At 26.2% G+C, this 14,781-nt stretch overlaps 3 protein-coding genes across 3 annotated transcripts; 2 read left to right on the top strand and 1 right to left on the bottom strand. All coding sequences in view use genetic code 6, as the record gives it.

Annotated features, from left to right (window-relative positions):
• Window positions 1-258: 258 nt before the first annotated feature.
• Window positions 259-8,355, top strand: TTHERM_00302060 (small nuclear ribonucleoprotein helicase; the record flags this gene model as incomplete). Its single annotated transcript, XM_001024630.2, has 21 exons — window positions 259-297; window positions 391-609; window positions 682-738; window positions 876-1,313; window positions 1,377-1,472; window positions 1,540-1,688; window positions 1,750-1,993; window positions 2,053-2,214; window positions 2,269-2,590; window positions 2,693-2,943; window positions 3,002-3,351; window positions 3,413-3,719; window positions 3,815-4,453; window positions 4,548-5,397; window positions 5,492-6,211; window positions 6,271-6,696; window positions 6,751-7,212; window positions 7,271-7,575; window positions 7,626-7,997; window positions 8,054-8,233; window positions 8,293-8,355. The coding sequence occupies 21 exons, from the start codon at window positions 259-261 to the stop codon at window positions 8,353-8,355; spliced, it is 6,651 nt and encodes a 2,216-aa protein (XP_001024630.2).
• Window positions 8,356-9,338: 983 nt separating this feature from the next.
• Window positions 9,339-10,181, bottom strand: TTHERM_00302050 (mapeg family protein; the record flags this gene model as incomplete). The annotated part of the gene is made up of 3 exons (XM_001024629.3): window positions 9,339-9,600; window positions 9,743-9,852; window positions 9,960-10,181. The coding sequence occupies 3 exons, from the start codon at window positions 10,179-10,181 to the stop codon at window positions 9,339-9,341; spliced, it is 594 nt and encodes a 197-aa protein (XP_001024629.2).
• Window positions 10,182-11,161: 980 nt separating this feature from the next.
• TTHERM_00302040 (insulysin, insulin-degrading enzyme) lies at window positions 11,162-14,653 on the top strand (the record flags this gene model as incomplete). The annotated part of the gene is made up of 10 exons (XM_001024628.3): window positions 11,162-11,267; window positions 11,356-11,417; window positions 11,508-11,852; window positions 11,903-11,973; window positions 12,091-12,286; window positions 12,339-12,569; window positions 12,631-13,217; window positions 13,271-13,908; window positions 13,967-14,359; window positions 14,412-14,653. The coding sequence occupies 10 exons, from the start codon at window positions 11,162-11,164 to the stop codon at window positions 14,651-14,653; spliced, it is 2,871 nt and encodes a 956-aa protein (XP_001024628.2).
• Window positions 14,654-14,781: the final 128 nt, after the last annotated feature.

The following is a 14,781-nucleotide window of genomic DNA, read 5'->3' as shown; positions in this document are numbered from 1 at the left end:
TCGCTGTGTCTGTCTGTCTTTCTTTGTCTCTTTCTGATTGAATACTTAGTTTGTTTGAAAAGGGAAATTAAAAATAAATAAAGTTAAATTGCTTTGCATTTGATATTAAATAAAATAAGTAAAGAATTTGTTTATATCTTAGCTAAAAGAAGAAAGAAGAGTCTATATATAAATCACATTCAATATTTAGTTTTACCTACTTCTGCACTAAAATATAAATTAAGATAATATAAAAACTAGAATAGAAAAATTTAAGATATGGCCGATTAGCGTTAGGTTATTGATCAATTCAACACAGTAAATATATTTACATTATCATAAAAAAAATATCAAATCTAAGATATATTCTGAAAATGAATATGCAATTAACATTATTTCCGTATTAAAAAGCAAGCAAATGAAGTTATTTAAGGAGAAAGATAAAGAGGAGATGAGAATACTGGTGAGCCTATTTCATTAGTAGGTCATTTAGATTCATTGAAGATGGGTGAATATGCTGTCAGATAAAATCCTAAAAAGATTTTAGATATGATGAAAAAGAATGAAGACTCAAAGCTCAAAAAAAAGAAAGCAGACAATTTAGTTTAACCTAAAAAGAAAACTAAAATAGTAAATTTTGATCAAAATTATTAACTAAATTAGCAAGTTAAATTAAAATATTTTTTCAATTTAAAAAAATAGAAAATTGAAAAGAAAGATATTTTGAATGCTGAAATTGACCCTTCAATTTTATATAAGGTAAGATTTATACAAAAAAATATTCTCGTTATCTATTTATTTATATGCATGTTTATTTATTTATTATTTATTTTTATAAATTAAGACATGTATTTGATTTTTATATTAATTTTTCATCTTTATATAAATCTCTATAGCCTAAAACTAACGAAAACAGGATATTGTACGAGAGTATCTTAAGCAAAGTTAACAAAATTTTAACAGATTAGCCAAGAGATGTTCTCATAAGTGTAACAGATAATATTCTTGCTACCTTGAAAAATGATAATTAGAGAGATAAGGAGAAAAAAAAAGAAATTGATTAGCTTATCTAGACTGAAATTCCTTAAGAAATATTTGATTCCTTATTAACTACTGCAATGCAAATCAATGATTACAATTAATCTTATGAATAAAATGAATAAAAGTATGGCAATGATGAAGATCAAGATATGGGTATTGATGAAGAAGATGATGAAGATGATAATGATGATGATTAAATCTAAGCTTAAGTTTAAGATTAGCAAGATATTGATGAAGAAAGTGACTAAGAAGATGAAGATTAGGAATAAAATTAATAGATTAAAGCTCTTAATGTAAATATTTTTTTAATTACGTTTTAATTAAGCCCTTTTAATATTTATTTTGATGAAATACAGGGAGACAACTTTAGCAATCAAAATGAAAAGAATGATCCTAACAATATTGATGTTAGAGCTATTGATGCATATTGGCTTTAAACCAAATTAAATGATGTAATAAAATAATATTTAATTTAAATGTAAACAATCTATTTACCTTTTGAAAATTTACTATGAATAGATTTATAACGACCCCATGTAAGCTTAGAAAAAAGATAAAGAAATATTGTCTGTGCTTAATGAACAAAATAATATTATTTGTCAAAGTCAATTAATTAAGATATTAGGTTATGATTAGTTTGATTTAATTTCTTTGCTTGAAAAAAATAGGTAAACCTCTATTTAGAAACTTTTATTTATAAACTAAATATTTTCTTTAATATTAAAACAGACACAAAATTTACTTTTGCACTTTGCTTTAGAGAGCTGAAAAGTAATAGGAAAAAGATTAAATCATTGAGTAAATGAGATCAACAGAAGCAGGAGAAAGAGTATGGGAATAATTACAAAATATTGATAAAAAATATAAATCAGATCATTTAAATAAATTTGACTCTAAGAGCAAGATGGCTAATCTTAAGGGTAAAGAAATGGATATTGAAGAGCTTATTACTGCAAACAAGATTACAGATGAAGTAATTCAATTAGTTTCAACTATTTTTCCATCAAATTAATTTCTTTTCAAAATTTTAAGGAATTCAATAAAATCAGTAAGAAAATACTTGACTTAGAAAGTTTAGTTTTCTAAGAAGGTTCTCACTTCATGAGCACTTAGCAATTCACTGCTCCAGAAAGAGCCACTAATTGTTCTTATAAAGGATACGAAGAGACAATTATAAATGCAACTTAAATCAAAGTAAATTATTTATTTAATTCATTTTCATCTAATAGTTTCTTGTAAAATAATCAGATAAACGCAGAATTAAAATAAGTTACAGCATTACCTGAATGGGCCCAAAAGCCTTTCGTAGATAAAGAAGTTAATATAAAAGAATTCAATCCAATTTAATCAGCCGTGTTTGATTGTGCTTTTAACAGAACTGAAAATATGCTGGTTTGTGCACCTACTGGAGCTGGTAAAACAAATATTGCCTTGCTTGCGATTCTTAACGTCATAGGCAAATATATTGACCGTAGAGGAGTTGTGAATTTAAACAAATTTAAAATTGTTTATTTGGCACCAATGAAAGCCTTGGTTGGTGAAATGGTTTTAACATTCACATAGAGACTTAGTAATTAATTATTCTTAATTTAATTAATTTTAAAATATTTAAAAATTTCCTTTCATAAATATTTTTAATCTGAATTTATTAAAATATTTTTTCACTAAATAGAATATTACGGCATTACTGTAAGAGAACTTACAGGTGATAGTTAATTGTCTAAAGAACAAATCGATTCAACTTAATTGATTATCGCTACACCTGAAAAATGGGATATTATCACTAGAAAGGCAGGAGACAGAACTTATACAGAGCTTGTTAGACTTTTGATTATTGATGAAATTCATTTATTGCATGATTAAAGAGGTCCAGTCCTTGAAGCTTTAGTTGCAAGAACTATAAGAATGACTGAATAGACCTAGGTAATTTATTTTATTTATAAAAGATAAGTTATAATTATTAAAATTATTAAATAAATAGGAAAATGTTAGAATAGTTGGTTTATCTGCAACTCTTCCAAATTTTGCTGATGTTTAGAATTTCTTGAGAGTAAAGCCTTTGAATAAAAAAGAAAATACTGGTGGTATGTTCTTTTTTGATCATACCTATCGTCCTGTCCCTCTTTAACAATCATTTATTGGTATTTCTGAAAAGAAGGCAGCTAAAAGAATGCTTTTAACAAATGAAATCTTGTACTAGAAAGTTGAGTAAAGAGCTTCTAAGGATCAACCTTTATTCATTTTTGTTCACTCAAGAAGGGATACTGTTAAAACTGCAAATTTTTTACGTCAATAGGCTTACCAAATGAACGAATTAAATAAATTTGTAGAGTAAATAAATTTATTAGTTAATGTATTAAAAATTTTATATTAAATTTATTTTAATTTTAAGAGAAGGGTCAAATGCAGAAGAAATTTTAAAGAAAGCTGCTGAAAATATCTAAAATAAAGATTTGAAGGAAATGATTGTCTAGGGATTTGCAGTCCATCATGCTGGTTTAAGTAGAGATGATAGGGATATTGTAGAAAATTTATTCTTCTAAAATCGTTATTAAAAGACAATTAAAGTTTTAGTTTGCACAGCCACTTTAGCTTGGGGTGTTAATATGCCTGCTTCTTGTGTTATCATAAAAGGTACTTAAGTTTATTCTCCTGAACTTGGTAAATGGACTGAATTGAGCCCTCAAGATATGATCTAGGTAAATAGCTGATTTATTTCTTTAAAAATTTTCTTTTTAAATAAATCTTAAATTACCCAAACAATTATTAAGTAAACTTTTTTTGTAAATATAAGATGGTTGGTAGAGCTGGTAGACCTGGCTTTGATCTAAGGGGAGAAAGTATTGTTATTACCTCTTTTTAGGAAAAAAATTACTATTTGAGTTTACTTAATCAATAACTACCTATTGAATCCTAATTCATTAGTTAACTCCCTGATTAATTGAACGCTGAAATTGTATTAGGAACAGTGTCTAACATTAAAGAAGCTGTTGATTGGCTTGGTTATACATATTTATATATTAGAATGTTGAGAAGCCCTAAGGTTTATCATATTTCAGATGAAGAATATGAAAATGATAGACTCCTAGTAAAGCATAGAGCTAATTTGATTCATTCAGCAGCTACTTTACTGGATAAATATGGACTTATAAAATACGATAAGAAAACCGGTATTTTCTAATCGACTTCATTAGGTAAGATTTCATCTCACTATTATATCAAATACCCTTCGATGGAAATCTATAATAAGCACTTAAAGCAAAATATGGGTGTTATTGAGTTACTTAAGGTTTTCTCTCTTTCTAATGAATTTAAATACATTCCTATTAGAGAAGAAGAAAAAGCTGAACTCTCTCGTCTCATGGAAAGTGTACCTATACCTGTTAAGGGTTCTATAGAAGAACCTTCTTCTAAAATAAATGTTCTTTTATAGGTAATTTAATTAAACAAATTATATTCACTCATTCTTTCCAATAAATAGATTTTCTAAATATCTCATTCTAAAAAAAATATTGAATATATAAAAGGCTTACATTGGTAAATTACCTATGGAAGGATATGCATTGAATGCTGATATGATTTTTGTTACATAAAGTGCTGGACGTATTATGAGAGCTATATTTGAGATTTCATTAAAGAGAGGATGGGCTTATGTTGCTGAAAATGCATTAAATCTTTGTAAAATGATTGATAAGTAAATGTGGAGCTGCATGACACCTATCAGATAGTTTAGATAATCAAGCAATAAGAAATTCGGTAAAATTGGTGAATCTATTTTCAGAAAAATAGAAAAAATAGAATAAATGACATTTAATCGTCTAAAAGCCATGAATGAATAATAATTAATGGAACTTTTGAAAACAGGTGATACTAAAAATAATAAGCTTGGTGCCATTCTTAAAAATAGAATTCGTATGATGCCAGAACTTAAAATAACTGTAGATAAGATTCCTATCACAAGAAGTTGTTTACAAGTTACTATTACTATCGATAAAGGAGATTTCTAGTGGGAAGACTCTTTCCATGGTGATTCAGAGCCATTTTGGATATTGGTAACTGACTGTGATGAAGAGGAATTACTTTACCATGAATATTTCACTGCAAAGAAGCACAAATTATGTGCAAAAAGATCCGAAGACGAACAAAGTCCCTACGTTTTCTAATTTATTGTAAGTCTATTTGAAAACTTGCATCCTGTATACTATATCAAAGTTATTTCTGACAGATGGATTTAGTGTGAGACTATTGAACCTCTTTTCTTTAAAGATTTAATCCTCCCTGAGTAATTCAGTGCTCCTACTAAATTGTTAGAATTCTAGTTAGTACCCACATCAGAATTAAGATTCCCTGAAGGAGAGGCTGTTCTAAAAGAATTAGGTATATTATTGATTCATTCATTTAAGAAATCAATTTTGAACTAATATTTTTTTCTTTAAATGACAATTTTAATTTTTTTAATAAATATAAATAGGAATTACTACCTTCAACAAAATATAAACATAAGTTTTGAATCAATTTTACAGTCAATCTGAAAATATATTCCTTGGAGCTCCTACTGGCTCAGGAAAAACAGCTTGCATTATTGTTGCTATGCTAAGAATTTTTAAAACATACTATGAAAATAAAAAAGTAATTTATGTGGCACCTTTTGAATCTATTTGCCAAAATATGTACAAACTATTTTCTAAGGCTTTTAAGCATCTTGGCAAAAAGGTTGCCATATTGACTGGTTAAACTAAAACAGACAACCAAATTTTTACCAAGTATGATATTATTATATCTACACCTGAAAACTGGGATATAAACACTAGAAAATGGAAAAAAACACAATAAATCATTAACAAAAATATAAAACTTTTCATTGCTGACGAACTCCATATGCTTAATGAATGTAATTCAACTTATGAAGTTATTGTTTCTCGTATGAGATAGTTCTCTTCATTGCTTTCTTCTAAATCAGAAGGCAAATAAGAAGGCAAGAAAGAAGTTAATCATAATTTTCAAATTATTGGTTTGGCTACTTCTGTAGCTGACTATAAAGAAATGGCATCATGGATTGGTGCTAATCCTAGCAATACCTTTAATTTCAGTCCTGATGTTAGACCTTACCCTGTAGATTTACATATTACTGGTTTTGAATAGCATCACAGAAAGGCTCGTTTAATTTCTATGCAAAAGCACATGTATTAAGGTAATTAATTTATTCTTTATTTTGGACAAGCAAAATTAATTTAATTAATTTATTCAAAGGTCTCAAATTATTCTTAAAATCACCTCAATAGTAAGGCATAATTTTTGTTTCTGATAGAAAGTAAGCTAAAATCACTGCTATTGATTTGTAAACTTTAGCCGCAGGTGACAATAATCCTTAGAAATTCTTGAAGGTTCCATATGATAGTATTTAAGAAATAGTCGAGTCATTAAGAGATCTCTCTTTGAGATAATCATTAAAATATGGTGTCGGATTTATCTATGAAGGTATGAGTGAATAGGAAAGAGAAGTTGTTGAGTCACTATACTAATCTGGAGCTATTTAAGTTCTAATCTCAACATACAAATTATGCTGGGAGCTCAATCTTCACTCTTAAGTTGTTATCATCCTTGACAATCAAAGATATGATGGTCGTGAAAAGAGATATATTGATTATACCATTCCTGATATGCTTTAAATGATAGGTAAATTTCATTTTATTTGGATTTAAATTAATTTTTTATACTTCAAAAAAATAGCTTATGCTAAGAGTAAAAACGCAAGTGCACAAAACGCTTAAGCAGCTAAGTGTTTAGTCTTTTGCCATTCTCCAAAGAAAGAATATTATAAGAAATTCTTATTTGAACCTTTCCCTGTAGAATCAATCTTATCAGAAAACATAACTAATCACATTTGTGGTGAAATTTATGCTGAAAGAATTACTTCTTTACCAGCTTGTATTGACTGGAGCACTTGGACATTTATGTATAGAAGATTATCTTAAAATCCTTACTTCTATGGACTCAGAGAAGTTTCAGGACCTGCCATTAATGATTTCTTGTGTGATCTATTTGAAAAAGCTATTGAATATTTAATAGAATATAAGTGTGTTAAAGAATTAGAATAGCACAATTTAGCTCTTTTAAGTTTAGGTTCTATTGCAGGATATTACTATATTGATGTATAAACAATATAAATGTTTAATGAGAGAATAAAGCCAGGTAATTTTACTTTGTAATTTAATTTTTATTTCTTATTTTTTTTCTTTTACATTCTTAGACTAATCAACAAAGCATTTGATTAACATCATCTGCTCTGCAAATGAATTCTTGGATATCCCTGTTCGTCACTAAGAAGAAAACCTATTAAAGTAATTGAATCAATAAATTATGTATCCTGTAGATAGTAGCATTGAAGTTTTCAATGATCCAAATGTGAAAGCATATATTTTACTTTAAGCTTATTTCTCACGCTTGAACCTTTCTGCAGATTTCTCTTATGACTAAAAGCTAGTTTTAGACAAGGCAGTTAACTTAACACACGGATTAATTGAAGTTATAAACTCAAATGGCTTACCAAAAGAGGTAAATTATATAAAATTTTATTATTAGCTTATATTGATGAATTTAATTAGGCTATAAAAGCAATGAGATTCTCTCATATGATAGTGCAAGCAGTCTGGACTGATAGCTCTCCACTTTTATAACTTCCTCACTTTAACGAGAAAATAGTTAAAGCTCTAGCAGATCTTGATGTCAAATCAATTAATGATCTTCTTAATAATGATGAAGCTAGAGATTAAGTTTTCGAATAGTTTAAATTCTCTGAATCAGAAATCGAAGAAATTGCTAATGCAGCAAACAGATATCCTGATATTAACTTTACATATAGCATTTAGAATGTAAATAGCATTTATGAAGGAGATGATAAGGTTAATATGAAAATATCAATCACAAGAGAAGGTGAAGATTATACTGATTTTGTTGTTGCACCTTACTATCCCAAGGTAATTTATTTGGTATTCTAATTTGTAGTATTTACTTATTTCAAAAATAAAATTAGTAAAAAGAAGAATTGTGGTGGGTAATGGTTGCAGATACCAATAAAAATATACTTCGTTGCATAAAAAAGCTTGGTTTTAAGTAAAAGGCAGATGTTGACTTCTAATTTGATGTACCTGAAGCTGGTTCTCATGAACTAAGAATAATTTTAATGTGTGATTCTTATCTTGGCTGTGATACAGTAAATAAAAAAAATTAATTTATTTAAACAAAAATTCTAATATTTAATTTTAAAAATAGGGAAAACAATTCACTTTGAATGTAAAACGTAGAGGTGCTAATGGAAGTATGGAAGACGAGTGAAAGTTTTTATTATTTAAATCTTGATAAAGCTAAAGTAACTCTATGAAGCTAAAATTAATAAAAATAATAATTTTTAAAGTTATAATATTAGATAAACAAACAAACAAATAAATAACTATTTATTGTATAAAATCTTTATTTGTATGAGTGAAAATTCTAAAAATTTTAAACTTAAAGAAAAAAAAGAATTAATTGTAAGATAAAATAAAATATTTTAGAATTTGGAATGAAAGTTTGAATTAATTATTTTGAAGCTTCATGTTTCGCTGCATTTAAAAATTGAATATTTGAATTTAAATAAATTTTTATTTTAAATAATAAAGTAGTAAAAATTATTTTAATTTAGAATTTACTAAAGTACTAAAGAACAAATGAACTAACTTATTAATCATTTTAAAAATTATTTCTTAAAAAATAGATTTGTTAAAAAAAAATAATATTTGAATCATTTTTTAATTTAAATAATAAAAAAATAAAAATAAAGTATTTTAGAATCTAGTAAAGAGTGAAAAACTAATTAATTATTTTAAAATTTTTAATTAAAAGCTTGAAAAATTAAATTTATCATAAATTTATATAAATTGAATATTATTAAAGAACACAAGAACTCATAAATCGTTTTAAAATTGTTTCTTAAAGAATATAAAAGTTGTATTCATAAATTCATATCAATTACATATTTGAATTTGAAAATTTTTTTGTTTCTTTAAATATTATAAAAAAGTCAAAAAGAAATAAACTAAGAAAGTTGAAAATTTGTAAATGTAAATATTTAAACAAATTGCATAAAAATAGTAAAATAAATAACGAATAAAATATTATTTAAGTAATTTATGAAAAATTTGAAGAAAATTTATTAGCTATTACAAAATATTCAATGACATATATTAATGTAAACATTTATTTGAATTTTATTTAAGCGCTTAAAATTTATGAATATCTTATTATCCATAATAAATTTATTTTGCTTCTTACAAAAATTTTCACTAGTGGTGATTCTTCATAACGTAAACTCCCTTAATAAAAGCTAAAACGAAAGTTGTGAGGATAGAAACAAGAATAAGTAAGGAAGATATTCTTCTAAGGGGGTGAGTAGCACCTTAGTTGGAGATGTAAGCAAGAGAGAGGAGTCTTGCAAAAACTTGAATGAAACCAAAAACTGAAGCAGTGATAGGGAACTATAAACCAGCAACTAAGAGGAAAAAGACTGAAATAGGAAGGGTTTCTTAGAAGTTAGAGTGAATTCTTTTAATAATAAAATAATTGTTAGTTAGTTTGTTAACACCATACTTAAATAGTATAATTTATATTGTAAAAACTCTTTCATTAATTTTTTCAATTATTTTTATAAAGTACTAAAAATAATTCTTAATTAAAATAATTTTACCTTTGGGCTTTATTGAATAATAACCAAGAATAGTAGTCAAGTCTCTAAGCGTATACACCACTACCCATATCAGGATAACCACCAGCTTCAATAGATCTTTAAGTAACGTCCTTTGAAATAAAAGAATATATTTATTTAAAGTTAGGTTGATTAAAAATAATTTAATTTTTTCTGGTAAATAAAACTGATTGCAATAAATATTATGAATGCTTCTTACTTTATGGAGTTGTCCGAACTCAGCTTCTAAGAAGCTCTTATTAAAAATTTTAGATCTGTAACGTCCAACGAGGAAGTATCCATAGACAGCGCATTGGAAGCAGAGAGTTAAAGCAGAGATAACTACCAAACCGTACATCTTGTCAACAGAAATAACAGATTGGTTGTCAACAGGGGCGTTTGCAGTTGGAGCAGGATCTTCGTAGAAGTGTTAGAAAGTCATTTTATCAAGCTAAGCTATGATTTACTTTTTATTTTCTTTTTAATAATTTGTATTTTTACAATAATTAGGTAAAATCAATTATTTATTATATTTGCTTCTTTTTTTCTTTGTTTCAAACAGAAAAATTAATTAGCTCTAAGCTTGTTTGTATGCTTGCTTAATTGATTGATTGATTATATGATGTAACTCAGTATCTTTATAAAAAAATAAAGAAGTTATCCTTATGAATAAATTTTATTTATGCTTATTTAGCTATATCAAATATCATTAAATATACTTTTCTCTTCAACCTTGAATCTGCAAACAATTATATAAATAATACTAAGTTTAAATATTCCAGTATTTAAAATTCTTATCTATCTCTTTACTTTTTAGCTACCTTTGCTGTTCTTTTATTCATTTTTATCTTTAAAAAATAAAATTGAAATATTTTTTCCTTTTAAGTATTTCATTTTCAATAAGTGTATAATATTTGTTGAAATAGTTTAATTAACTCTATTACAATTTTTTAAATAAATAAAGTATTTTCTATAAAATAAATATTCTTATTACTATTCTATCACTCAAATATTCCAGAATATAAATTAATTCAACCATTTCTAGAGTTATTTTAATTTAATTTAATTATTTAATCAAAACAAATTTAGATACATTTTTCGAATTTCTGTTGATAATTATTATTTCAAAAAAATCTATTCATATTGCTTGTTATAGAAAATATAGTAAGCCATTGATTGATATATGCATTTTTTGAAAACGGAGAAATAAAAAATTAATAAATAATAAAGGCTTATAAACCAAAAAAGGTATTTTAAATTATAAAATTCATTTAAATGAATTCTTTCTAAAGTACGGTCTTTAATTAATTGCGTATTTGTTTCTCACCAGATAGAGATATCAGAAAGTGATTCAATATTGATAAATCTTTTAAAATAAAAATTTTGCATTGATCTTAAGAAATTAAAGGAAAAATATAAAAAATGTGTGAGAATCTATCAAAAATTACAAAGAGTCAAAATGACAAAAGAGAATATAAGGCAATCCGTCTTGAGAATAAGATGACTATTGTTTTGATTTCTGATCCTGGTATTTTTCATTTTAAAAATAAATATGATTAGAAAAATGTTTGTTTCTTATTGTTTTAAATCATACTCATTTATTTACAATTAATTAGAAACTGATAAGTCTGGTGTAGCCATGAATGTGTTCGTTGGAGCTTTAGAAGATCCAGCTGATGTAATTAAATTATATTTTTAATATAAAATTATTATAAAAAGCTAAAAAGCTTAAACATAAAATGATTTAATTTCCAACCATATTTAACAGCGTGAAGGATTAGCTCACTATTTAGAGCATATGCTCTTTTTAGGTACTGAAAAGTATCCAAATTAATCAGAATATATGGATTATCTTTCTAAAAATTCTGGTCTCTTTAATGCATACACAGATTTGATGGAAACTAATTACTTCTTTGAATGTTCAAATTCTGCATTTGAAGGTGGTATTGACCGTTTTTCTCAATTCTTTATAGCTCCTCTATTTACAGAAAGCTGTGCTAAGAGAGAAATGAATGCAGTTAATAGCGAACATCAATTATACTTCAAGTAAGATATATGGCGTTAATTCTAACTATTGAGGCACTCTGCTAAGAAGGGGAATCCTTTAAATAAGGTATATTTTTTAAATAAAATAAAGCAAGTTAAACTACTTTTAATTCAAAGTTTGGTGTTGGGTCTTTGGAAACACTGGATCACCCTAATATTAGAGAAGATCTTATTAAATTCTTTGAAAGGTAAAATTTTATTTCTACTTGTAAAAAAGTTTAAATCAAAAAATTAGTTCATTTAGAAAAAAAGAAATTTAATTAATAAGAGATAGGTTTACTACATTTATTTTTAAACAATAATAGATATTATAGCAGTAATCAAATGAAGCTTGTTGTTTATAGCAATCAGTCAATTTCATAGTTAGAAACATTAGTGATGGATAAATTTTGGTCTGTTAAGAACAAGGATATTGATTCTCCAAAGTATGAAGAGAAGCCTTTTGATGATACTAATTAGGGCAATTTCTGGAGAGTCACTCCAGTAAAAGATGAAGATTACGTAAATTAGTAAATATTAAATACTTAAAATTCACATTAAAATAAATATATAGCTTAAATTAATGTGGACTCTCGACCACACTCTTCCACATTATAAAAGTAATCCTGCTAAGTACATTAGCCATCTAATTGGCCACGAAGGTGAAAATTCTTTGCTCTCATTCCTTAAAGAAGAAGGGCTAGCTTTAGAATTATCTTCAGGATACCATGACTACATGAACTTATTCACACTTTTTGAAATTGAAATAAAACTCACTCAAAAAGGCTTGTAGAATTACTAAAATGTAAAATAGAACCATTTGTAATTAAACTTTCATTTTAAGCTTTTAATAAATCTATTAATAGGTAGTTAATACCACATTTGCTTACTTAAAAATGCTTCGTGAAAAAGGAGCTTAAGAGTGGATTTTTTAGGAAATAAATACTATCAATAAATTAAAATTTGATAATGTAGATAAGTAGAAAATTATGTAATACATTCTCACCCTTGCTTCAAAATTGCAATACTATGAAATTGAAGATATTTTAGTATAGCCTTACTTATTTGAGTCTTTTGATAAGGAATTGATTTAAAAGTATATTGACTCTTTAAAGACTAGCAACTTAAGAATATTCTTACAATCTAAAACTTAAGAGTCTTTATGCAACTTAACTGAGCCTATTTATGGCACTAAGTACAGTTGTGAAAACTTTGATGAAACAACAATAAAATCTTTTGAAAATCCTGATTTGAGCTTTACTAAATCACAAAAAAAGCTTGATCTTCCTCCTCCAAACGATTTTGTTCCTAAATCTATGACAATATTTGGTAGTAAAAATGATGAAACTTAATCAAAGTTACCTGTCCAAATTTAAGATAATGTTTGGTTTAAGCAGGATAACACCTTTTTAACCCCTAAAGGTTAGATTAGTCTGTTTATTTACTTCAAAGAGTAATTTTTTTTTTTAATTTAATTTTATAAAATAAACATTTTTATTAATTTAGCTGCGACCTTCCTCATAATGTATAAAATGTTTTACATTCTAAAATATGGGAACTTTTGTTCAATCATCATGTAAGCGAGCTAACTTATATGGCAGAATAAGCTTATTTAAGCTTTAGAATGGCAATAACCCCACTTTAATTAAAATTAGACTTTAAAGGTTTTAACGATTCTTTGCCAAGATTCACTTTATAAATTCTTGAAAAATTAGTCTCATTTAATCCACTTGCAAATTAAGAACTGTTTAATAATATTTATGAAGAAGTTGCTAAAGAGACTGACAACTTCTTCAAAAATCCACCTTTCTAACAAATTGCTCCTTACGTTGATTATTTGGTTCGTACTGGTTTCCACTCTCCCTAATAAAAGGCTGAAGCTATTAAAGGAATCACTTTCGAAAGCTTTACTCACTTTGTGAAGCAATGGTTAAAGAATTTACGCTTCGAATGGCTTATTGTAGGTAATTTTGAAAAGTAAACTGCTTTAGATGTTACAAATTAGGGGCTTGAGGTTCTTTAAAAATTAAATTACAAGATGATTTAGCAATTTGAAATTAATTAAATTCGTGCTTATTAATTAATTCCAAACTAAACTATTGTTTGGTAGAGACATTTACCTGAAGGAGATGAAAATTCTACTTGTATATAAACTTAAAAATTTTTTAATTAAAATTAATAAGACATTTTTTTAAAAAATAGGCACAAAGCTATATCAATACCCTTAAGAGTGCACAATTAGAAACCATAATTTACTTGACTTAGTTTAAACTTTCTTAAGAATACCAGCATTTACTTAGTTAAGAACTGTAGAATAACTTGGTTATGTAGTATTTACATCTGTAAACACGAGAAGTGGAATAGGTGGTATTGTATTTGTAGTACAATCTAATGTCAAACCACCAATTGAAGTTTCAAATAGAATCAAAGCATTTGTGTAGTCTATGGAAGAAAAGTTAATAAATATGACAGAAGAATAATTTAAAACACTTGTTGAGGGTGTAAAAAATACAGTCAAAGAAAAAGACACTGACATTTTTGCTGAAACTGCTAGATACGAAGAAGCAATCAACACTTAGTATATATTTGGAAAGAGTAAAATCTTTTTATAAAAGTATTTTATTAAAGTTTATATTTTAATCTTAAGAACAAAAAAGAGTTGAGGATATTGAAAATGTAACCCTTGAAGAGTTCACTAAATTTGCTAAGGCTTTACTCTACTAAGAACCAAGAAGTTTAGAATTTTATTTGGTTTCTCAAAAACACAAAGAAGAATAAAACTAACTTTTAGATGATTTAATTCATAATGAAAACTATGCACATTACAAGGACATTGAAACAATTCAATCAAGACTTGCATTATATCCTTACTATTACTCTAAAGTCTGATTTTGAACATAATGAGTTTAATCTACTTAAAATTAAGGATATTGTATTGTTTATTCAAATTTAAGTTATCAAGTAAGTATTGTATAATCTTTTACCAATAAAAAAGTATTTTTATTGTAATTTTAAGT

The sequence above is a fragment of the Tetrahymena thermophila genome (genome assembly GCF_000189635.1).
Source record: "Tetrahymena thermophila SB210 genomic scaffold scf_8254379, whole genome shotgun sequence".
Taxonomy (NCBI): Eukaryota; Ciliophora; class Oligohymenophorea; order Hymenostomatida; family Tetrahymenidae; genus Tetrahymena; species Tetrahymena thermophila.
Note: the sequence above shows the minus strand (reverse complement) of the source record. Positions and strands in the feature narration are given on the sequence as shown.